Source organism: Sylvia atricapilla, chromosome 24 (assembly GCF_009819655.1).
Source record: "Sylvia atricapilla isolate bSylAtr1 chromosome 24, bSylAtr1.pri, whole genome shotgun sequence".
Taxonomy (NCBI): domain Eukaryota; kingdom Metazoa; phylum Chordata; class Aves; order Passeriformes; family Sylviidae; genus Sylvia; species Sylvia atricapilla.
The window spans coordinates 2,705,716-2,730,243 of record NC_089163.1 but is presented as its reverse complement, the minus strand read 5'-3'; the positions used below and the strand labels follow the sequence as shown (position 1 = coordinate 2,730,243).

Genomic DNA, 24,528 nt, shown 5'->3' with positions numbered 1-24,528 from the left:
CTCTAGGAAGAAGGAGAGTAATAAATTTACTACATAATAAATATAATTAAGAATCTGTTAATGAAAATGCTAAGAAATTCAAGTATGAAGAAGACCTTAAAAGTTTGAATTTGGTTTAGGAATTAAGATATTTAGGAAAATAAACTTGCTGCTTCTTTTTACCCTCTGGTTTCTGAGGCTTTGCAAAAGCAGCCTTCATGTTTGCAGGCTGAAGTTTAGAAATTGTGGGTGGGTTTGTGTTGACTAAACCTCTGTTTTCATGTCATCCCAGTGCCAAATGCTCAGCCACTCAGGATAACCTCAAATACCCGGAGAGCTCCAGTGGTGTCACAAGACTGCACAAAGCTACGGTAACTTCTTGGGGCTACATTGTAGATTTCCATAGTATGGCATAAAATGAACTTGTTCAAGCATTTTTAAAGGGAACAGGCATCTTTGTGTCGTTGCATGCTTCTAAAGTAAATCAGGGAGTGTTTGGAAATATCTGAACTTTCAACACCCAACAGAAAACGCTTTTGGACGACTGTAGGAAGTGTTCTGTGAGAAACAGATCCTTCACTACAACAGGTGATAGAGCAGCCACGGGCTGTTGAAATCTCTGCCTGCTGCAGCTTTGCCAAGGCTGATGCTACAGTGGAGAGACAAGGGGGTGACAGTGAGAGGCATCATTTAAAGCCTGATCGACCTTGGTGTGGTCTGAGACGTCCAAGCTGTCCTCTGTAGAGTGTTGGAACCAGAGCAGGACATTTTTCAGCTTGTTCAGACTCTTGACTCTTGGGTGGTGTTGGCCCAGCTTTGGGAAGACCTGATTGTGGCCTTCCAGTGCCTGAAGGGGATAAAAGGAAAGATGGAGAGAAACTGTTTCCAAAAGCCTGGAGTGACAGGACAAGAATAAGATGATCTTGGAATAAGATGATCTTTAAGGTCCTTTCCAACCCAAACCATTCCATGATTCTGTGATTCTACATGAACTGTCTGTGCACTAACGTGGCAAAAAAAGATGCTGCAGAATACTTTGGTAATGTGGTGATGACTCCAGCAGAACAGACCAAGATAAATGCCTGGAAAAGGCAGGGAAAAGATAAGATTGTTCCACACTATTGTTTTTGAATTGCTTTTTAATTCACCCCTGGAGTGCCCATATTCCAATCTGCTGCACAGTCCTGCGTGAGACTATTCCTCTTTAAACCAGTGACATTTAAAAAGGAAGCACGAAACCCCCTCCACATGCAGGCTGCAGTTCAGTGAACTGGATGAATGATCTTTGCACATCCCCACGGGCATGCACAGCTGAATATAGATCACCCAGAAAACCTGCCAGCTGTATGGAGTGGGGCTGGGCACTCCTGAAAACCTGCCAGCCCTGTGGGTTGGGCACTCCTGCCTCTGCTCCAGTGCAGGGTCTCTGCAGAGAATTCCAGCTGCAGGTGGAACAGCCCTGCTGCGTGTTTTGGGCCAAACACAAATTAATAACAACAAATAATCTTGTTTCCTTTCCAGTGAGCATCCAAATAGGACAGCTTTGGGAGATGGGTGGAGGAAAACATGGCTGTTGCAGATGTTGTACCCATAAAGAATCATGAAATTGTTAATGTTGGAAAAGACCTCTAAGATCACCTAATCCAACTCAGCACCACCACCACAATCACCACTAAACCACGTGGTGATTTGGGCACTTCTTTGTCCTTGTTCTTGTCATGAACTGAGAAGGGATGTGCAGATGAGCAGCCAGAGGCCTTTTCTGTCCCAGAGATGGGCAAAACTGTGGACACCTCTTAATTTTAGATGCTCTCGTACAGCAGATGCTTCCGAGGCAGGGCTGTAATGCTGTAAGAAAATACAGGGAATGTTTCAGCGGAAAAACAATTATAGTGGTGTTTCCTCCTGAGCCTTGAGCAGGCAGGGGAGACCCGGGGGCAGTGAGGATGTGGGTTTGTGTCCCAGCTCCGGGGCTGCTCTGGCTTTGTCCCTCCACGTGCTGGGTGGGATTTGCGTTTCCCTGGCGCTGGTGATGTCAGGAGCTGCCAGGACAAAGGGGAACAGGAGGATTGGAAACAGGGATCAAGGAAAGAGAAAAGCCAAGTTTTAAAAAGCGAACGCTTAGTCATAGAGACACAGACGCAGGAGGGCTGGCAGGGGCCTATTTCCATCCTGAAACTCCCCCTCATTCCCAGACTTGCTCTGGCTGTGTTTGCTGTTGAGATAACATCCCCTTCCCCCACCACCCACAGATAACTGAAGGAGCAGCCGTTGAAAAAGGGAAAAAAAAAAAGGCAGTTGCCTTGCTCTGCCTGCAGGAGAAATGTCAGGAAGTGTCTGGTGGTGGGTGGGATGAAAGGAGGAAGCTGAACTCTAAAGAGAATATTCTAGCTCTGCTCGTGCAAACAAATGCCCCTCTGTATTCTGCTTGATAAGAACATCCAGGAGCAGGTCCTCCTGCGTGCAGGAGCGTGGAGTAACTTACACACCTCTGAGTGATTTATTTGTACACACTGCATTACCCCCAGCACTCCATCAACTGGAGGGGAAAAGATGGAAACAGCTTGGGAAAAGCACAAGCATCATCAATAATTAATAGTGCCTTTTTTGTAATAGGAATGATCCAATATTAATTATGAAGTTAATTTCTGTTTGGATGGTTTGTGCATGTGTATGAAATTTGGACAAGGATTTAAGTTCAGTGCAATCATGCTTTTATTCTAATTACAATAATTATAAATCTATTTTGCATCCTCTTTTTAAGTCTCAATAACACAGGCTTTTGTTTCCAAACATGCCAGACAGCAGTTTTTGCACACCAAATATGGCAGCTCTCAGCTCCCCAAAGTGAATCTGGTTATAAATACAAAAGAAAATGTTTTGATTCATTGTCAGTGTGCAAATGCGAAAATAAGCCCAGAACATGGGTCAAGATAAGTACTTTGGATTTCTAAAGTCACAGAGTCAACAGGGAGGAAAGAACTTAATTGCACACATCATGAAATATTTAAGCAGACAGTGTCCAACGTGCAGATGTGGAATGCAGACTTTTATAGCTAATTCTGTGTTACAAACAGCTGATGCTGCTCTGTGTCAGGGACTCTGTCTCTTTCTTACTCTGGAGCCTTAAAAATCATCAGTGCACCATTTTGAAGCTTATTTTTTGTACTGGGTGATCTGTTGGGTAAAATTCTATGACAGAAGCACAGAACTCAGACAGAGAACTGAGTTTATTATTTGACTGTGGACCAGCAGCTTGATGCTCTCTTGGGACATGGGGGCATCTCACCCACAGCAGATTGGTGGGTGGAGGTTGCTGTAAGAGCAAGCAGAAAATTTCTCTTTGTTGCACTTGGTTTTCTTATTCAGTCATTATCTATTTTCCAGCTATGTTCATGGCTTTCTTGTGCTACCAGGACAGACTTATTGGAAAGTTTTTCTAATGGAAATCCAGATTATAGTAACAGAAGTTTTGTAGCAGGTTCATGGCAGTTTCTTTTGTTGGAGCAGAAGGAAATGTGAGTTTTCTCTTTGCTTTTGGGTATTATTTTTTTTTCTATCTGCTCTTGTCTCCTTGCAGAAAACCCAGACTCCCACTCCAAGTAAACCTCCTCCCTGTGACATCCCCGTGGTCCTTTGGCAGTGGGAGAATTCATGCTGGCACCAAACTCACCCTGTGAGCCCCCAGAGTAAAACAGGGTAAGATCAGTAAAAGCTGCACAAGACATTTCAGACTTCTTGCAGGCTCTGCTAGCCATCGTGTCACAGTGATGTTTAGATCTTAGTATTTGCCAAAACTACTTTTTGAAAAGGAAACTGTTAGACTTTTGCAAAATCTGATTGTGCTGAAGGTCTGGGATGGGTGTCAGGTTGTCAGTGCAGTAATCCCCTAGGAAGGCTCTTCAAGTGCTTGATGCTACAGCAGGATTAATTTAATCTTTGTCTTCAGAGAGTCACTGAAGAATGACATGAATAACCTCTGGAGTTCTTTGGCCATTTGTGTTGTTTGGAGACCTCTCGAATCCTTATTGGAAATTACTGCCCACTCAGAAACTCTGGTTGCTGCTTTTTAGTATCATCCTGAATTCATGCTGTGGCTACATCACTTTTTCCAAATGCAGAATAAAACTGCTTAATGTAATAGTTCCACCATTTTTTGTGTCATGAAAAAAAAATAAGGTTTTGATTTTCTGTTCCCTCTTTTGTGTTTGTTTTTTTGGAAATAGCAGTGGACTAAAAATACATATATACAGAGAAGATATTGCCAGTCTTTAGATTTTTGAGAAGTCATGGTAGCCTGATGAAATACAGCATTGTGAGTCTACTCCCTTCTGCCCCACTGACATTCCATGCATAGCCAAACATTAACCAGAGCTCAGCTCAGAATTGCTGGGACTTTGCAGAGTTGATGTATCTGGGAGATGGAAGAATGGGATTCTCTGTAACAGTTACATCCCATTCTTGCCACATATTTATTGTCACAGAATCCCACACTGGTTTGGATTTGAAGGACATTCAAGCCCATCCAATTCCACTCCCTGCTATGGACCAGGACACCTTCTACTATCCCAGGATGCTCCAAGCCCTGTCTAACCTGGCTTTGGACACTTCCAGGGATCCAGGGGCAGCCACAGCTTTTCTAGGCAACCTGTGCCCACTCTCACAAGGGAATTGTTCTTCCATATATCAAGCCTAAATTTTCCCTCTTCAATGGGAAGCCATTCCTCCTTGTCCTGTCACTCCAGTTTCTGATGCAGAGTCCCTCTCCAGCTTTCCTGGAGGCCCCTGCAGATCCTGGAAGATGCTGTGAGGTTTCCAAACGACCTTCTCTTCTCCAGCAAAACAGCCCAGCTTTCCCAGGCTGTCTCCATAGGGAAGGTGCTGGAGTCCCTTTATCAAATTCACACCCCTCTGATGGGCTTGCTCCAACAGTTCCACGGTCCCCTTATGCTGAGAGCACCAGAACTGGATGCAGTATTCCTCGGTAGTCTGAGAGAATTCCCTCCTTCAGCCTTCTTGCCTTGCTCCTTTGGATGCAGCCCAGAGCCCAGCTGGCATTCTGGGCTGCATCTAAGGGACCGTGGCCAGCAGGTGACAAAATGTGACAGAGTTTTATATTCTCTTAATCGAAGAAATACAAAATCAAATTCATTATTGTAGCAAACCATAGAAAATTAAATTCTCTTAATTGATGACATGGATGCTGTTAACTGTAGGGCAGTGGGATAAATTCTAGTTATGTCTGTCTCATTTCTCTCCACAGCTCAAGGACATGTCTGGATTGACAGCTTTGTCACACAGCTGTGCTGAGTGTTCCTGCAAGGCAGTGAGCACCTTTAACTCCAGTTAACGTCACTGGGAATGGAGGGCTCTTGGAGCCTCTTGGAAGACAGTCTTGGTATCCTCAACTGTCCAAGGATCACTCTGCCCACTGCCAGAGCAGCTTCTGTGGAGAGAAGAGACACAGGCAGCTATAGGAGGGAAAGACCAGTTTATCCAGATTGTGTGATGTTGTCAGGTCACAGAACTCCCCAACCTCAGAGTTCTCTATTTTTAAGCCTATAGGCATATTTGTCATGGTATAGAGGAAAAGTCTTTTGGAGAGCAGATTTAATCTGTGTTCAAGGAGAGCTGAAAACAGCACTGGAGGGAGAGGAGAACCCTGATGACTGAGTGCCATGGAAAGTTGCTGTGAGCTGAAGAGCCCCTGAAGCAGCTCTTTGCCACTCCTGCCATCCTGCCTCAGCTTCAGGTACCAGGTCATGCTGTTGGCATTTTGCTTCCTCCTTTATTCTATCAAAGGTCACACTCCTTCATGACACTGTGGTGAGCCCCAGAATGATGAAATATTCTGCAGGATTCCATATTATTCCAGGCAGGTTTATCCCAGTGCACCACAGACTTGATTTAGGAGTGCCTGCAGCAGGGCAAGGACTCTGCCCTGCACCTTCTGGGTGCCTCCCTGCTCTGCTCTCCCTTCCCATTCCTCCCTTTGCTTCCTGATTCTTAAAATTCCTGAGTACTTCTAGTTCTGGGACATACTGGAATTTGTGCATTCAGCCCTTGAACTGTTTTCTTAATGGTCAAAACAGTCCAGGGAATGCAGACATGGCATCTCCTCCCAACGTTTAATTGCTTCTTCAGTGGGAAGGGATGTTAGTGGGATTCGTGTTTGTTTGTACTTGGGACACTTACAGAACCTCATGGGGTAATTATTCCTAATTAGCAGCTTGGACACACGCTGCTCCTTCCTCCTACAATCTGCAATTAATAATACAGATATAATTCAGATTTCTCCTTGCCAGTCTTGTGTTTATGTTTATAACATGAGGAAACAGTTTAGGGGAAAAAAAAATTATCTGAATCAATCACCTGCTGAGATCTACACAGGGATTACCTGAGGATTATCCTGTGCTCGTGGCAGCTGAGACATTCAGAACTTTGGGCACCTCTGTGTCAGCCAGATTCCCTCTCTCATATTCCTCTAAGGTCTTTTCCTCATTAGTCACGGGCTGCTTCTTACCATGGGTTAATTCAATTTTTAGATCAGTTGTACAGCATGAAAAATCCTCAGAAGTACTAGCACTAGTGTTATTTTAAAATAGATTAATATTTTGAGGACGAGAAAGATCTGGAGCTCTTCCTTTTTGGCTTCTCTCAATGGCCCCTATTAAACTGAACTAATGTATGTGTGTGCTGAACATCCCAATAAACAGATTATTGTGAAGGATGGAGAAATACTTCAACTCTTACCCCAGGTGTCATAGAGAATTTCCAGTCTCAGATATATTTGTTTACAGTGGAACATACTGGGCACAATATCCCAAACTTTCTTCCTCAGTGTCTGTTTTTATATGAAACCAGCCAGCTGCCCAGCATGAACACTTACAAAACAGGTGGTTGTTAACAGAAGTTGTTTTTACTTCAAGCCCTGCTCAGGCATCAGTTTTTCTTTGATTTGAAGACCAGGATAAACTCTCATATTGCAGTGGCAAAACACGGACTCTTACCCTGGCCTCTACTAGATATGGGGAAATTCAAAGCCACTTTGTGGACTTCAGAGAAATTCTACAGATTTTTGTCGTACAGATTTTTCAGAGAGTCATAGAATCACAGAGTATCTCGAGTTGGAAGGGATCCAGATAGGATCATCGAGTCCAACTCCTGGTGCTGCCCAGACACCCCCAACAATCCCACCCTGTGCCTGAGAGCGTTGTCCAAACACTCCTGGAGCTCTGGCAGCCTTGGAGCTGTGACCATTCCCTGGGGAGCCTGGTCAGTGCTCTGCACCCTCTGGGCAGTAATATCCAACCTAACCTCCCCCTGGCACAGCTCCAGCCCTTCCCTTGGCTCTGTCCCTGGTCACACAGAGCAGAGACCTGAGCTGCCCCTCCCATTTCTGTTCTGATTTTTGTCATGTAGATTTTTGCAGAATTAGGAGAAGAATTATATTCTTTGTTTCTTCTGCAGAATGATAAAAATTAGTAGCTCCCAAAAATGCAGTTTCACTTAGACTTAAGACACAACAAAGGTAAACTCAACCCTTTTCCACTCAATATTATTTGTTTGGTGAAGAGACAGAAGCAGAGGTGACAGCGAGGCGATGCCTGTTGTTTGTGTGTGATAAGAACCAGTCCCAAATTTGTTCTTGCAGTGATTTAACCTCTGAGACACCTCGTGGTGGAAACACTCACTGCCGGCAGCAGGGCCACGGCCAGAATCCATTTTAAAACAACCTGGAATTTCCATCCTGGAGTGCTTGGAAGTAGCTGAAGTCCCACAGCCAATATAAGACTGATTCGGGGTCAGGATCAATCTGTGCCTCCTTTTTATTTAAAAAATATAAAGCCACTGGGACTTTTCTTTTGTTGCTCTCATACAAGGAAAGGCTGGGAGAACTGGGATTGTTCAGCTGGGAGAAAAGAAGACTTTGGGATGACCTAATTCTGTCCAGTACCTGATGGAGCTGACAGGAAAGACAGGGAGAGAATTTACAAGGACAAAGGAGAATGGCTTCCCACTGCCAGAGGGTAGGGCTAGATTGATATCAGAAAGAAATTGCTCTTTGTGAGGGTGGGGAGGCCCTGGCACAGGGTGCCCAGAGAAGCTGTGGCTGCTCCTGGATTCCTGGAAATGTCCAAGGCCAGGTTGGACACTGGGGCTTGGAGCTACTTGGGGTACTGGAAGGTGTCCCTGCCCATGGCAGGGCATAGAACAGTGTGGGCTTTAAGGTCCTTTCCAACCCAAACTTCTCTGTGATTCCATGATCCAATGAAGAATGAAACCGGCCTTTGACTTCCTCAAGGTATCAGAAATATTTATGAGATTGATGATGTTTTATCACAGCACTGCCACTGTTCCAGCTCTGTGCAGTTGAAGTGGGACTTTCCCTTGGGTTTCACACGGGCGTTGATTTTGTTTCTTTCAGACCTGAAACTGAATGTGAAACATTCCGGGGACCTTGAGAGGGGGATGGACCGAAACACTGCCGAAGGGAAGGCATGAAAACATCACGCTGGTGTAATGTCGTGTCTCCCGCATGGCACTGCTGAAACCAGGGACACTGAAAAGACGGAATGTACTTTTGACCTGTTTTCTGTAATGGAACATGGAATGTCGGGACTGCAACCACTACGGTCTTGGTACAGCTACTTTATTTGGCATTTCAGAATGCACCGTGCACATTTTAGGGAACTGGAGTCACTTTTTGTTCGCATCAAGCCGCGTCCTTCTTTCCTAGGGCGTCTGGAAAGAAACTGCGGATCGCTGTTCCCAGATCACCGTTCTTCTTTGGTGCATCCCTGTCCAACTTTTCATACGAAACAGACTGAATGTGACTCCCCATGTTGACCCTGGGGTTCCACTACCACCCTTGAACGCATAAATCGGACATTTTTTATCCCAGATTGGGTTGCAAAGCAGAGCCGAACGCTCCGGCTGCGCTGAAACAGCGAACTGCAATCGAAAATACGTTTATTTGACATTTTTCCAGCCGCAGACAACGTTGAGTGCGCCCTGAGGCGCCGCGAAGCCGGGCCCGGACCGCGCCTCCGCCTGACTGACAGCCGAGCCAGCCAATCAGAACCCGCGCTCCTGCCGTGACTTCGCCTCCCGCCGCTCAAACTGCCCAATCAGCACGCGGGGGGTTAACGGACCGTCCCGTGCCAACGTCGGCGGTCAAACGCGCCAATGGACAGAGGGCAGGCTCGTTACCAATGGGATCAAAGAGTTGGCGGAATGGCGACACGCTATTGGTGACTGTACTTTTCAGTCACTGCCGCCGGTGCCCGTGGTTGGCTGGCGGGGAGGAGGGGGCTTCCGGGGGCGGGGACACTATATTAGCGGCGGACAAAGGCGGCGGCGAGGCCGTCCAACTCGCCGCCATTTTGCGCAGCGGGCGCTGAGTAGCAGCAGCCGCCGCGGCCGGAGCTCTCTTGTCATCTCCGCCTCCTCCCTCCGGTACACCATGTCGCGGGATCGCTTCCGTAGCCGTGGCGGTGGTGGTGGTGGCTTTCATCGGCGCGGCGGCGGTGGCGGCCGCGGCGGCCCCAACCACGATTTCCGCTCGCCGCCGCCCGGCATGGGTATGGGACAGAACCGCGGTCCGATGGCGGGAGGCCCGCAAGGCCCAGGCGGGCCGCCGGGAGGAGGCCCGAAGCCCGAACCGCCGAAGCCGCCCACGTCGACCTCCGCTCCGCCTTCTTCATCCTCCTCAGCCTCCGCCACCACGGCGGGACCCACCGGCAGCCAGGCGGGAGCCCCTCCATCCTCGGCGCTTCCCGCGGGGCAGCAGCCACAGCAGCAGCCGCCGGTTTCGGCTCCCTCCTCTGCTCCCTCCGGCCCACAGCCGCAAACCAAGCCCAGCCCCAGCCCCACGCCGGCCGGCGGCCCTAAGAAAGGACAAGGACAGTCTCCCGGCGGCGGCCCCAAAGGGCCCGGCGGCCCGCAGCAGGGCCCACACAAAGGTGGCCCAGGGCACCGCGGCGGGCCGGGCGGGGAGCCGCGGGGCCGCGGGCAGCCGCACCAGGGCCAGCAGAGCCTGGGGACACAGCCGGGCTCGGGAGAAAGGAGTGAGAAGCTGTCGGACGAGGTGAGTCACGGCCCCCCCACCTCCCTCAGGCACAAGATGGCGGCGGCTCCGCGCGCCCGCGCCGCCATCTTGAGGGGAGGAGCGGGGAGAGGCGGCGGCGCCTCAGCGGGGTCCGAGCGGGCCGCGGTGTCAGGGCGGGCCCGGGGCTGCGGTTTGGGTCCCGTCGCGTTGCCCGGGGATGCGGTTTGGGTTCCGCCGCGGTGGCACCGTGCTGTGATTTGGATCTCCTCGCGATGCCCCTGGCCGTGCCGGGGCTGTGGTTTGGGTCTTCCCGCTGTGCCCCTGACGGTCCCGGAGCTGCAGTTTGTGTTTTCCGGGCGTCCTCAGCGCTCCCCGCGGTTCTGTGTGCGGCATTCAGTGGTGGCTCGAACTGGTCTGATTCTTTGTAGGGGTTTAAAGCGAACCTCTCTCTGCTGAGGCGGCCCGGGGAGAAGACGTACACACAGCGCTGCCGGTTGTTTGTTGGGAATTTGCCTGCTGATATCACAGATGAAGACTTTAAAAGACTTTTTGCCAAATACGGGGAGCCAGGAGAGGTTTTTATCAACAAGGGGAAAGGCTTTGGATTCATTAAATTGGTAGGCATTCCTATTGTGTGTTCATCCGTTTCGTTCTCCCAATGTGGCGATGTACAACTTAGTTTTCTAAAACTGGGTTTTGCGCTTCCCCCAGGAATCTAGAGCTCTCGCAGAAATCGCAAAGGCAGAGTTGGACGATACCCCCATGAGGGGCCGGCAGCTCCGCGTTCGCTTTGCCACTCACGCCGCTGCCCTGTCGGTGCGGAACCTCTCACCCTACGTGTCCAACGAGTTGCTCGAGGAAGCTTTTTCCCAGTTCGGTCCCGTGGAAAGAGCTGTTGTGATTGTAGATGATCGAGGTAGATCAACAGGAAAAGGCATTGTTGAGTTTGCATCCAAGCCAGCTGCAAGGAAAGCTTTTGAACGGTGTACTGAGGGGGTGTTTTTGTTGACAACGTAAGTACTTTGCCAGAATCTTTCAGTTTTAAGCTGAATAAAGACTGTAGGATTGTAGTTTTTCAGAATGAACGCTTTTAGAGCAGTAAAACGAGTATTTTCTGTTCAGTACTCCCAGGCCAGTTATTGTGGAACCATTGGAACAACTGGATGATGAAGATGGTCTTCCAGAAAAGCTTGCTCAGAAGAATCCGATGTATCAAAAGTAGGCACTGTCTTTTGATATTAAGAGGTTGTTAATGATGTTTTAAGTAGTATTGTCCCTGGCACTGAGAAATATGGAAATTTTTCAGAAACAGGCTTTAGTTTTTTTGGTTGTATTTCAATTGCATGGGGTTTTTTTTGTTCGTAGTTTAAAGTAACATAATGATTTGTTTAGTGTGTTCACCAAGTGTTACACAAGAAGTTTTCTACATTGTATTACAAAGAAATAGCAGCTCGACAGATGGTTTTGGTGTATGCAGAAACTTGAAAAATAGACTTAAACTAGACTTGAATAGTTTCATGCTATTGTTGGGAGCTGGCATCTCCCTTAAGGCATGTCTCGGGTTGATGATCCCATGGGGAACTTGGAAATTTACATTCACAGTTTGAAATGAGAAATAAAGTAAAGTTTTAACTCCTTCCATGATTAGTATAAACTTGTTGCATGTGGATTTGCCTTATGAGCTGACTACTGGCATAAAAGAACAAAGAGTCTAGAGAAGTATTAGAGAGTCAAGAGAAATCTTTTCAGAAACAGCAGTTTTGTGTTAGAATCTGTATATTAAACCTGTTTGTTGTTGGAATTTTATGTTTTCCCAGATCACAAAAGGGAGTTCAGGGAGGAAGATCCAGTCAGTCTTGCTTTGCTTAGAAAAGTTTCAAAATTCCTTGCTTTGATCAAAAATCGTAAAGGGTTTAGAAGCAGCTTTGAGAAGAATGTGGATTAATAGTGTTCCAAAATGTCAAAATACTTTATATTGGCGATGTATGGAAAGCTTTTGAACTTGGTCATTTTGTTCCATAAATTACTGAATTTTAAACTCAAGTTTATATGAGAAAACAAGCTGTTGGCCCTCAGGCATTTTTAGAACTATTTAAGTGAAATGAAGGCTGTTATTTGCCTTTGACACAGAGTGCTTTGGCACTGGAAAAATCCACCTCGGTTGTGCTTGCTTGTGCTTGCCTGTCTTGTTTTGAGAATTTTGCACCTGCAGTTGTCAGCAGTGAAGTGTCTATAGACAGTTAAGAATGAGGCAAACAAGCAGTAGAACTCTGAGGATTTGCTTGGATGTGATAGTGCAGGGGTCTCCACATTTGCTGTGATAGTTATTTGTGTCCAATGCTGTTGTCTAAAAGTGTAAGAAGCACTTCCATCACAGCCAGTTCTCTCTCTCATGGTTGTCAGGTATTCTCAGGGTGACCTTGATGTTCCCTGATAATTCAGTTACTTTGTGATCTTATAGTGACCTTGAGTTTCCAGGATTGCCCATTCTGAGTATCTTCCTTTGTGCAGGGAAAGAGAGACTCCTCCCCGTTTTGCTCAGCCTGGCAGTTTTGAATTTGAATATTCCCAGAGATGGAAATCTTTAGATGAAATGGAGAAGCAGCAGAGAGAGCAAGTGGCAAAAAACATGAAAGATGCCAAGGACAAACTTGAAAGTGAAATGGAAGATGCTTATCATGAGCATCAGGCAAACCTCCTGCGTCAAGGTAATTGGTTCTGAATTCTTACTATACTTTTGCTTTAAGTGCTGGCTTAAATATATGGCGTTTTAATGCTTTAGTGAGTAAATTCATGCTTCTGACTATGAGCTTGAGAATTTCAGTGGTAAAGAGAAATTGGTAGTTTTTGATTTTTATTTCAGTGGTGTATTGGTAAGAACAGTGCCACTGGAAGATACTTATTTGCCACAGTACAGCTGAGGCAGATCTAATTCAGATCTAGTTTAAGTGTGACATTTTGTGAAAAAGCTGCTCACAGGCTTCATTTCTGCAGACCTCATGAGGCGCCAGGAGGAGCTGAGGCGTATGGAAGAGCTCCATAATCAGGAAATGCAAAAACGCAAGGAAATTCAGCTGAGGTTAGTTTGGCTTTCATGGGATTTTATTCAAAGTTCCACTTAACACTTTTTTTTTTCCCCCAATTACTTACATATGAAAGTTTTTATTTTTCAAGAAACACCATTGCTGCTTCAGTTTGTGTTTGCGAAATTGAACTGCTGTGTAAGTTTCCTCTGAAATATTTAAGCATCGTAGAGCGTGAATGTTTTTTTGAAGTGTAATCATTCAGTATCTTTATATTGCTTGGAGCAAGTGATGTTGGTGTGTGTCAATGTGCTCCACTCCCGGGGTTTAACAGTCTGCTTTGGGGTGACCAGGCAGGAGGAGGAGCGTCGCCGGCGGGAGGAGGAGATGATGATCCGTCAGCGGGAGATGGAAGAGCAGATGAGAAGACAGAGGGAAGAAAACTATAGTAGAATGGGTTACATGGATCCAGTAAGTCACACTGTTGTGGGTTACATTACCACGTTCAGGAATTTTGTTGTGTTTCAAGGTCACTGTATTTTGCTTCCTTTGGGTTGGTGATTGCACTGTGTTGGTGTGCGGGCAGTGGCAGTAGTTGGCTGTACATGTGCTTTGTCTCCTGAAAAGTTTGGATTTTGCTGGTTGATTATCCAAGTTAAAAGTTGTTTCTTCTATGCAGAGGGAGCGAGACATGAGAATGGGTGGTGCTGCCACAATGAACATGGGAGGTAAAGAACCTTTTTAAGTAATTACTTCATGTGGCTAACTTAGAAATTGTCAGAATATGATTATATATTTCTCTCTCTTAGATCCTTATGCTTCAGCAGCCCAGAAATTCCCACCTCTGGGAGGTGGTGGCGGCATAGGTTATGAAGCTAATCCAGGAGTTGGCCAAGCAGCCATGAGTGGTTCTATGATGGGAAGTGACATGGTAACGTATCCTGTGGTGGCTTTAGCTTAGCACAAGGGAGTTGTTGTGGTTGGGAATGAGTTCTCCAGTGTTCGGATGGTTGTGGAAATGTCACTGTTAACTGCTGACTCTCTTGTCAGGTGTTTAACACAGGACAACGTGGCAGTGTGTAGCACTAGAGTAGTTGATAACCTTTATGGTAGCTTACACACTCAGAAATTGTAAGCGAATTCAAATGTGCTCTTAAGCATATTTGTAATTATCTGACTTCATTGGACTTTGGAAATTCTGCGTCACTATTAGGCTTGGAAGGATTTTTTATGAACTCTAGAGAATCTGACAAATTTCATCAAAATACTTAATGTGGTAGCCTCTCAGTAATTTGATGTTCTGTATTGATGGATAAGAGATATTTTTTTTGTTCTCCTTCCCAATGTGTAACACTGTTTTGGCCCTTCCAAGCCTAGGTAGGCTGGATGCATGTTGGTCTGGGTGTGCTGCTCAGTCCAAAATCTGCGCTCAGGTCTGTTCCAGCAGCAGATTACTTAAGTAATCAATGGTAAACAGCATATCCCTTAGTCTGTGCTGATGTTGCTGTAGAAGAGCAGAAATGCTGGTTCTTAGCTTCAGGCATGTTCCAGCTATCCTGGACTGTAGCCATCTGTGGTTCCTGTCTCCCAAAGGAATGATAGCCCAGTCTGTTTTCCTGTGTTGGGCATGACACTAAGGTAGAGCCTGTTAAAAGCTACAGCATATCTCCTGTCCCGAGGTATGTTTCCAAACTGTACTAATTTCTGGCACACTACATGTGTGACTGGGCTTGGAGCCTGATTGGTGTTCCTGCACTGAAGCACCATGGATGTAGATTACAGAAGTGCTTAATGGGCAGGATGGGAATCTGTTGGCTTAGGTGGCGATACCAGTGTGCTTTCACCCTCCTGAAAGGGAGTAAACTTGTAGCACAAGCATAACTAAATGATTTTTGGGTGGGTTTAGGCCTCTGGCTTTATGACCTGAGCTACCATAGTAGCTTGTCAGATACCTTCTGTTTTATCTTTTTGGGGAACATATCTTTGGAATGGTAACTTCACAGAGCATCATTGATTCAGTAGACAGTGCTGTTGGCCTTAAGGTACCTCAATAACCTACTGATACTTAAGCAGTTCCTGAGCTTCCTGTGAGCAGCTAGGCAGTGTGTGGTGGATACTATGTACATTTTTCTCCTGAAAATCATGGTACAGGGGCATGTTGAACTTCTGTAATACCTGAAATGTGATCTGGTCAAAAGATGTGATAGTGAGGTGAATTAACTGCCTGGAGTTTCTTAAGTTGGGGATCTCTGCCATGCATTGCTGTCACAGTTCCTGGGCTGATACCTTTAAACAGAACTGGAGATGAGCTGAAGCTGCCATGAATCAGGCAGAAATAGCCTAAGTAATATTAGTGAAACTCCTTTCTTATAAGGGTTCATGCTGACTTTCAGAAGTCAGGAGCTTTGAAGTGTGCATTTTCAGTTACAGATACTTTTTGTAACAAACCACCTACCATTATTCTGTGACTCGGTAGTGGGAACCTTGGTTGAAATGAAAATTTAAAGCTCTCTTTGACCTCATAACGTGTAAGTTCTGTAGGCTGAATGCTGATCACACCTAGTAATACAATAACTGAACAAAGTACATGCAACTAGAGGTGCTAGTAAATAGACCTGAAGTCTCTGCTTTATTGCAGAGTAACTTAGCTGTTACACCTTGGTGTGAAACCTTTCAATTGCTGTGAAGCTGTGAATTTTCCAAGAGCTTGTGGTGAAGGTGGGGCGGGAAGGGAGATACTGCCTGGATGCACACATCCCTCTGTGCATAGCTCTAACTGGAAACACTGAATGCTTGGAACACCTTTTGCATCTGATGCAGCACCAGCAGCTCCGGAGTACGTTGGGTTTGAACAAGTGCCAGTCTTTGCTCGAGCAGTTGCGTTGGTTAGGTAAAGCACTGGTCAGTAGCTTTTTTCACTTTTTTTTTTTTTTTTTTTCCCTTCTTGCAATGCAGTAGTGCTCACAATGAGTTTTGGTACTGCCAAAGGCCTCTGCAGTTTAGTCAGCAGACCGTAGTCTTAACCCCATCTTGAAAAGCACATGGTCTCTAGACAGCACATGCCAGTCCTGGTGAGTAGGCATTCTGTTACATTTGATGAATGTCAGCTCCCGCTTCAGCCAACCGGAGCTGCATTCTCTCATTAGGCTTATTTGGAAATGACAGTGGTGTAATCTGAGCTTTTACTGCACTAAAGGTGAGAAGTTTGCAAGCTATTTGCATTAACTTGGTTGAAAGTTTTGCTAGAGCTCATTTGGAAAAGTTGTTAATTCACATCTGCACTAATGCTTACATTTCTAGCACTGCAGGGAGGATCTGTTCTTTGTAACAGATGTATGAGAATGCATCAAGTGGGAACATACCTCAAGGCATGTATTACAATAAACTAATTTTTAAATTACCCTTTTTTCCTTTCTATGTTCCCGGTACCTGTGGATCGGCTCAATGGTGATTGTATCGACGAACCTTGACTACGGAACCTTCTAAAAATATATACTTAACACACATGGACATCAACTACTTATAATGAACTGTTAATTCTGTTCCAATAGCGTCCTGAACGCTTTGGGCAGGGAGGTGCGGGGCCCGTGGGTGGCCAGGGTCCTAGAGGAATGGGGCCTGGAACAACACCAGGATATGGTAGAGGGAGAGAAGAATATGAAGCCCCAAACAAAAAGCCCCGATTTTAGATGTGACCTGTAGTTTCATTCCAGTTTGTTTTTGTCTGTCTTGTTTAGACACCGACTTCTTAATTCTTGCATTTTAGTAAGAAAGCTACGTTTTTATGGATGTTAGAAACTTACTGACCTAATATTTGTAAGTGGTCTGTTTGGGCGAGTACAATTTAATTATGTAATGCAGTGTTTCAAAATCAAATTTAGCTGTTTTTTTGATGTATAACGTCCCTAACTTGATGGCAGTGTACCTTGTGCCACTGAATTCCCGAAGTGTACCAACCTTTTTTTTACTGTGCTTCAAATAAATAGAAAACTAAATGTAGTAACTCTTCTTGCCAGTCGCGGTTAAACAAATGAGGCCGAATACCACACCTGCCACAGTAACCTGAGAGCCTCGAGCTGAGGTTGGACCTAGACCAGGGTGTGGGAATGTAGTGAAGAGTGAGATCTCTTCCCACAGTGCCTCTGTAGCCAAAGATTGGGTTAAATTGTAGCTGAACTTTGCAGTAGGTGCAGATTTTTTGAGCAGTAATTGTGCTGCAATAAGGAAGCAAATGGAAATCTTACAAATGCTGTAAGAGACATTATTTAAAGCTTCACTGCAAGCAGTGCAGTAATGAATTCCATATTTTAGCTATGGGTGGTGGGATGGTAGCACTTACCACCCTGGCAGTTACTGCTTGGAATCTTTCAAAGACTTTAAGCAGAAGACTAGCAATGGTTATTTTAAAATAAATTCATAGAATGCCTTGTATTGGCTGACTTCCTCACTAAAGGATTGTTAATGTGATATTTATATGCTCTTAAGCTGTCTTGAGATTACAGGATCTGGCCTTGCTCCATATTGTACACCTGCCTGAAATTGCTTGGCAAAAAGACCAGAAGTGTTATTGGAGTGATTAAGGTTAACTTGCTTATGTCCTCATGCTAACAGTGGACTAATTTGCCTAGTTCAGAATACAATCATTTGTATTATGGGGACTGCAGGAACTATTCTTAAATTGTGTAGCTGGTGGGCAAATCCTAAAATCCTGTATGTAAAATACAGCAATCAGCTTGCTTGCATGATGGTTATCGCTCTTTTATTATTGATGTTTGGAGATAATGCTTCAAAAGTAGTATCTGAATCTGGAGTTTTAAGAGTTAATACTACACAGTGCAAATAAACTCCCTTTAAGGTTCTTTTTGTAGAAGATCTGATGAATTCCTTAGTTTGCTGTTCATTTTATTAAGCCCCAGAAGAATTTCAAAGCATTCTGGACTCATTGGTAAGGTAGTTGCTTTGCTTATTATTACAATGTACCAGGTAAGCTGGGAACGTGACTTCCCAGTGTCAAATACCTCGGTGTTAATGCAGGATACATCAACCTGCTTGGCACAAAGTAGGTAAACTTAGCTTGGCTGTACCTTCACATGATCCCCAACCACCGGAGTTCTGTGAATAGCTTTTAATCTTCCCAATATCCTTCCCATTCCTTGTGCTAAGCATTGGCCAATTCTAAATTTTCTGCTAAATTTTCCCTTTGGTTAAAACTGAAGTGTCAGATGGCAGAGTTTTAGGGTACAGATGTCTGATCCCTCTTGAAGTACTGTTACCCCTTCAATGACAGACTAGCAAGTTGGGAAATGCTGATACAGGTAACACTGACGTGGAACATGAAGCTCACTAAAGAGCAATTTGGCTTGGTTGGTGAATGCCTTTTGTTTACCCAGAAAAGTTTGGGGGTTGATAACATGCTACAACAATGAATTGTTCTTGAGGAGGAAATTCCAAATTGGCAGTTCCTAAACTGCAGACCAAGTATTTGGAAGTTACTTGTATTGGATAGCTTACAAATGAGCAGTATCGATGCAATTTGCATTATTGAAGCGGTTTTAAACAGTATCTTTTCTGGAGGGTGTTCATGGGACACCCTCAAAAGGTGAAGGTGTCCGAGGTGGGGAATTCTGAACGTGAACATTAAATTAATTTTTTCAGTTTATTTTTCAGATTACATGTCATTCTTTATTAAAAGAGATGCTGGTGCATATCCTAAAGTATGTTCTTTCGTAGTTCTGTAACTTGGAAGAGTGAAGGATGCTGCTGTCTTTGTACCTTACAGAGCTTTTCTTTGGGTACCCGTTTTGTACGTAAGCTACTGTTGCTAGGTATTAAAATAGCTGAGCTGCAAAACTATGATGAGTAAATATATTTGAAAGATTTGGCAGTTTTCAAAACATCTGAAAGTTTGGTTAAATCTGGCTTTGTTGTAGCTGCATAAGCAGAATTTCTAAAACAAGTTCTGCTTTGAGTTGCATGTACTAAACAGGCATGTGATGAACTAGCCAACTTCTTTTCAAGACCTTTTAAAGATGGTGTCTTAAACGCTGGCAAACATGTCAACTTTAAAATCTGATAAAAGTTATTAAATGTGGGAGGCAAGAAAGTGACATTCCTTTGATCTATTCCTATGAGGTTTTGGACTTCTTTCATAAACTCAGATTTATATAATTGAATCTTTTCAAATCATTCAGAAAAGTGCTTTGCTGGTCAGACCTGTTTTTGGATGGTCTGGATCATGTAACATTTTTGTACTGGACTTGGAGGACATTGGCTGTTGCAATTTAGCTTGTTTATTAAAATTGAGCCCATTTTGACACTTGGAGCTCTAAAAACTGCAGCAAGTAGAAACTGGTATCGTTACACATATGTCTTCACACTTTCTCAGAAATGAATACAGAATAATCTTACCTTCTGGTGTAGCTACATTACATTAATCATTTATACAGCTGATGAGAAATTGAAAATGCTTTTGAGATTTTGTGGTATTTTTGTGGTAGACAAATTCTTGGCTTCTCCTTGGCAACCATTTACTGTGGCAGCAAGTTCTTGCTGGAGTTTGAGACTGCAATTTACACTTTAAACTAGTGGCCTGCTACATAACTGCACTTAGCCAGCATTTCTGCAGTTCATAACTGTGAGGAACGTAGTACCACAAATGGCAATGGACATTAGGACCCGGATGTAGTATTCCTGCTTGCTCCAAGATTCTCATTGCCGACTGCGTACAGGTAGGTAACAAGCAATATCATATAACTTGGTGACTTTCTATGTAATCTTATACTGTGGGTATTCTGACATCACACTTCTGACTGTGGAATTACAGTGCAGCACTCCATACCTGTATGCTGAGCTTGCATCAAAGCTGCGTGGTTTTCGGTTGGGAGCTTTGGTCTCATTCAGAGACAACAAGTAACTTACTGTGGTTCTTAGATGAGGATTTCCAGACCCGATTCCTCTGTACATACGACTTGGCTTGGGTGGATTTTTCTTAGTTCCGATGTAATGAAGATAATCTTAAATGAGCACTGTGGGGAAGAGGGAACGTGATCTTAAACTCAGTTGAGTAGTTGACAAGGTGCTCTCAGTGCCTAGAAAAGAACACATTTAAACTTTCTGTAGTGATGAAGTGGCCCATCTGCAGCTCATCCATTTGTAGAGTCTTGGCTTGGTGGGAATGTGTTAGTAACCACTGCTCTTGCCTTGTGTGTGCTGTGTGAGAATCACCTCAAGCTACTGGTACAAGCAGCTCTAAGACTGATCCAGAATATTTTTGAGGACATAAATGAATGCTTGATTGAATATCCCTGTGAGTTTCATAGAGCTTATTGGACATTGCAGCAGTCTTTATTTTAACCTTTGATTGACAAGCCTGATACATTCCTCTGCTTTAATTGACAGTGATGAGATTCTATACTTCTGCCTCGTAGAGTCATCTTGATAGCGTAATGTACAATTTCATTTTTCATCAGTCTTGGGATGTAATTCTAAACTCTTCATTACCAGAACTCCTGACTGTAGTGTTCCAGGATTAACATGCTTACGTTGCCAGACATCCAGACATGCTGATCTCCAGCTCTTTTGCATTAGTTCTTGAACCTGAATTCCAAGGTCCTTTGTTCCAGTGAATGATCTGGCTCTTGTCTGATACTCTGTTTATTTCTCAGGTGTTGTGTTTTCCCTTGTTCTGCAAAGTTCTGCTTTGCATACTCGTTTCTGGTATTATTGTCACTTCTGGACCCTTCTTTGTTACCTTCCAGGCAGGACTCTTGCTGGTGAACAGGAATCTGCTGGACAACCTTGCCCTCCGCTGTAGCCACCTTCCCATGTTCCATTGAACCCTTGAAGTAGCAGGTGCACCATAAGATAATGACAGCAGGTCTTTGGTTACACCACAGTGAGTGTAGCCCGTGCCAGCTGGTCACACAGTGACACCTTGTCACGAAGTCAGTTGGGCTTTTCGTAATGGTTTACCTTTACCTGTGACTTGAATCCATTTTGTGATGGCTTATCCTTACCTGGGACTGGGAGGATCCAGTAGCAAACCTGCTGGCAGCCACTGTGCTGTCAGGTAGCAAAACTGAATTAGCGATCTTAAACCATTGCTCAAGATCTGATTTAAGTTTTTCCAGTGTGCTCTGGATACTTGACCTGCAGGAATGTCATGGAGGGGTTATTGGCACATCTGCCTCATTCTACGTGCTTGAACTTAGCAGGTTTTTGACACTCTTGGAGCAAGCAATTTGTGACTGAACCATGGGGCTCAAACCAGCTCTGGCTGCAGTAATGAAACTTGGTGTGGTAGCAAACTTAGTCATGTCTGCTCTAAGTCAATCTGTAACAAGTGGGTACAAGAAATGACATTCAAGTGCTTGCATTGTGTTTCATCTTGGTTTTATCTGTGTGTGCAATACACTTTTTCTCAAAAGCTTACCTGAAGCTCAGAAGTGTGGTGTCAGAATACATCTGCGTACTGCTAGGCCCTCCGAGCAGAGCCTGGTGCTGGCAGGAGAGCACAGCACAGCGTGGATGGGGCTTTATTGTAACATTAAGCATACAAAGTGTTGATTTGCTTGCAGTTCTCCCCATAGCTAAACACTGAGGCCTGTGAGTAGTTTTAGGACTGGAGCAGTAATGGGGTTGCATGTCTCTGTTAATCATTGCCAGCTGCAGTGACATGATCAGGAAGGCCAGTGTTCTGTTCCATTATGTTCAATGAGGCTGAGCATGTTGGGAAGGATTCATCCAAGTATGCTGCTCTGGGGAATCACTTGGCTTCTTCCACTACCAGCAAGTTTTGGAATCAGCTAATTAGCTTCAGATTTTTTTTTTCCACTCTCCATACCAGCTAGTGGGGCCGTTAAATAGCTGCTGCCTGGAAAAGGAAAAAAGGGAGGATTGGCCTTCTCCCACCTGTGTCATTGCTGCTAGGTAATGATTGACACGTTAGGACTTGGCTGTGCAATCCTGCAGTGGTCTGTGAACACCCCATCTCTATAAATGTTGCTTCTGAACACCAGTACTTGAAGAGCTAACTGGGGAGGGCTGGGAGGAGTGTGGCTAGCAGGGAATCTGCAGTTTTCAAAGGATGCACAAAGATATAGTATCCCTTATGCATGGTGTTTGTTGCTATGGCAGAGGAAACAAAACGTGCATAACTCTCCTGCTCCCAAGGGCCGTGAGGAAACCCAGGTGGGTGGTGGGTTGGAGACTAAAGCCTGAAGTTGTCCCTGCCTGGTTAGATCATGCTGTGCCCATGGTGAGATCTGCCTCCCAACTGGAGCTGTGCAGAGCCTTGCACCACATCCCCAGCTCTCAGCATTGCAGGCTGCCCTCAGCTATAGTAAAGGAGGGGTCTTGAGGAGAGAAGAACCTTGCTGAGGATAAAAGCAGTGACAGTGCCAACCTGTAGTGTCTGCCTTTGGCTTCTGAAGCACTTGTTGGACTGTGGAACACGAGGGCTCCAAGAGGCCAGGAGCACTGCACTCCCTCAGGAAGGGGAAGGGAGGGGGCATTGCTACAGGAGACAAATAGGGACATAGAGTTGAAGTAGCTGACAAAATTAATGCCTTCACATAAGGGATAGTATACCTCTGGCTGCAATCAAACCTCACTGTGCTCAGACTGGGGTTATGGTTTGTGCTCAGGGTGCAGTTCTTTAGGCAACTGACTGCATATTCCTTCAGCTCTTGATGAGTGTTCAGGCTAGCCTATTTCTGCCCCTTATTCTTCCACGTAATAGTTTGGAATAATTGATAAGTTCCCCCTCATAACTAATCAGTCCATGTATGTTAAAACTTTATTTTTAAGTTAGTTTTGAAATGGTCACAGTTTGTTGTGTATGACTCTAATAACTTCAGTTGTTATCCTTTAGGTGAAGATGAAAGCTGAGTGATGCCGGAGTGCTCATCCATGGGAAGTAAGTATTGTTTTTTTGTCCTCAATGGATGAAATAATAAAGGTTTTTGGATGCTTGGTGTTCAACCACTGAGTACCTTTGACTTGGGGATCACTGAGAAGTTGGGACAAATGGATGCATTAAATATAGAACAGAGTCCCTGCTGTCACGCTGTGTGCTTGAGCACCCTGACTCCACCTGGGCTTGATATCTTGACAGCAGCGGCTAAAAATACCTTTCTAGACGTGGGTTTGTACAAAAGATTTCAAAATCACTGTGGGTATAATAACTCGGGAATGTTTTTCCAGTTGAGGAGTCGAACATGAGCACATCCAGCACGGTGCCCAGTGGTGTATGGAGGGACCAAGGGAACAGGTGGACAAGTAAGTAGTTGGTGTTCTTACACTGCTATGAGGGTTCAGTAGCTCATGACCCTGTGCTGGGTTATGTAATTCCTGCCTGAAACATGTGATTAATACCAATTTTATATAAAGTTTCTGCATCTTGCTCTTGTAGAGCCAAAACGTAACCATTGTCTGAAGCTTTTCAGCCCTTGCAGCAGCAAATAAATTCTGTCCTTTGTGTACTGCAGGTGGTCAAACAAAAAATGACCATTCCTGCACTCAGGCTGCAGTTGGTGATTGTCAGCATGGGAAGAGGAAAATAGAGCAGCTGCTTCTCTGATGTTAATTCAACTAAACCTTGTTAAAAAGCTGTTTGCTGAAATACTTTAACACTGAATTTAAAAAATAACATGGTGTATAAACTAGCATGTACAGGAGCACAGCAAATAGCAATTCAGGGAAATAAACCAACTTGCAGAGCTGGAATTAATGACATTTTCCCTCTAATTTGCCACTAAACTACAAGGGGGAACTTCAGATATTTAAAATCTTGTTTGAGGAGCAACATGCTGAGTACCTTAACTCGGGATTCACAGGTGAGTAACACTAGATCTGTAAGATGTGAAGCCAGTGGGATTCACTGGGTGAATTCCTGTTGAATCCACTGTGGTTTGTCACTGCTGCTTCTTGCTGTGGGGTAGGAAAACACACAAAGCTATATCTGATCTTAAAAGTATATAAATTCTGTTCATTTAATCTCAAATCTGATGTGAATACTTGAGAATAAGTGGCAGGGACATGGCTTGAGATTCTGAATGGTGATTCCATGTCATATAGTTTCTGTTGTTGTTTTCTGTCTTGCAAAATCTAATTGTGTGCTTTGCACTTGCAGAAAAAGAAGTCTGAGTGCAGTGAAGAGGAACCAAGGACATACAGCTCTTAAAAATAAAATATTTAAATATTTTTATAAATTATTTCTGTTTTATTCTGGAGGGTATTCAGTGAATAAGCAGTCTATCAGTGTGGAGTAGTATGGCTGGGTGTGAGAAACACAAATTTCTGGAAATTTCACTCATTCCTTACTCCCATTTTGCACATTACATAGTTTCACATTGCAGAATTCCAAATGTTTACCTGTGCTTGGTTGGTTTTTAATGGCTTTCTTTGTGGTGACTGTAGTAATTAAGCCTGAGATTCCAAGAGTTCTCTAGAAACCAAAGCAGTGCTGAGTTTAGC

General features: G+C 44.6%; 1 protein-coding gene across 9 annotated transcripts; it reads left to right on the top strand.

Annotated features, from left to right (window-relative positions):
* Positions 1-9,338: 9,338 nt before the first annotated feature.
* Positions 9,339-24,263, top strand: SFPQ (splicing factor proline and glutamine rich). 9 transcript variants are annotated; one of them, XR_010745311.1, is made up of 14 exons: positions 9,340-10,069; positions 10,459-10,647; positions 10,742-11,043; positions 11,153-11,248; positions 12,542-12,738; positions 13,025-13,109; positions 13,407-13,524; positions 13,733-13,781; positions 13,863-13,984; positions 16,605-19,781; positions 22,925-22,969; positions 23,257-23,331; positions 23,819-23,888; positions 24,185-24,263. XR_010745311.1 is itself a non-coding variant. In XM_066335164.1 (11 exons), the coding sequence occupies exons 1-10, from the start codon at positions 9,446-9,448 to the stop codon at positions 22,943-22,945; spliced, it is 1,803 nt and encodes a 600-aa protein (XP_066191261.1). In that variant the 5' UTR covers positions 9,340-9,445; the 3' UTR covers positions 22,946-22,969; positions 23,257-24,263. The 9 variants fall into 9 exon arrangements, 2 of the variants coding, with proteins under 2 accessions (XP_066191262.1, XP_066191261.1); XR_010745310.1 differs by lacking the exon at positions 23,819-23,888; XR_010745308.1 differs by having other exon boundaries at positions 23,819-24,263.
* The last annotated feature ends 265 nt before the right edge of the window (positions 24,264-24,528 follow it).

Excerpts from the sequence above, each read along its gene's own strand:
- SFPQ (XM_066335164.1), top strand. The coding sequence starts at position 9,446 with ATGTCGCGGGATCGCTTCCGTAGCCGTGGCGGTGGTGGTGGTGGCTTT. Across the intron at positions 10,070-10,458 it reads GTGAGAAGCTGTCGGACGAG|GGGTTTAAAGCGAACCTCTC; the intron begins GTGAGTCACGGC and ends GATTCTTTGTAG. Across the intron at positions 12,739-13,024 it reads GGCAAACCTCCTGCGTCAAG|ACCTCATGAGGCGCCAGGAG; the intron begins GTAATTGGTTCT and ends TCATTTCTGCAG.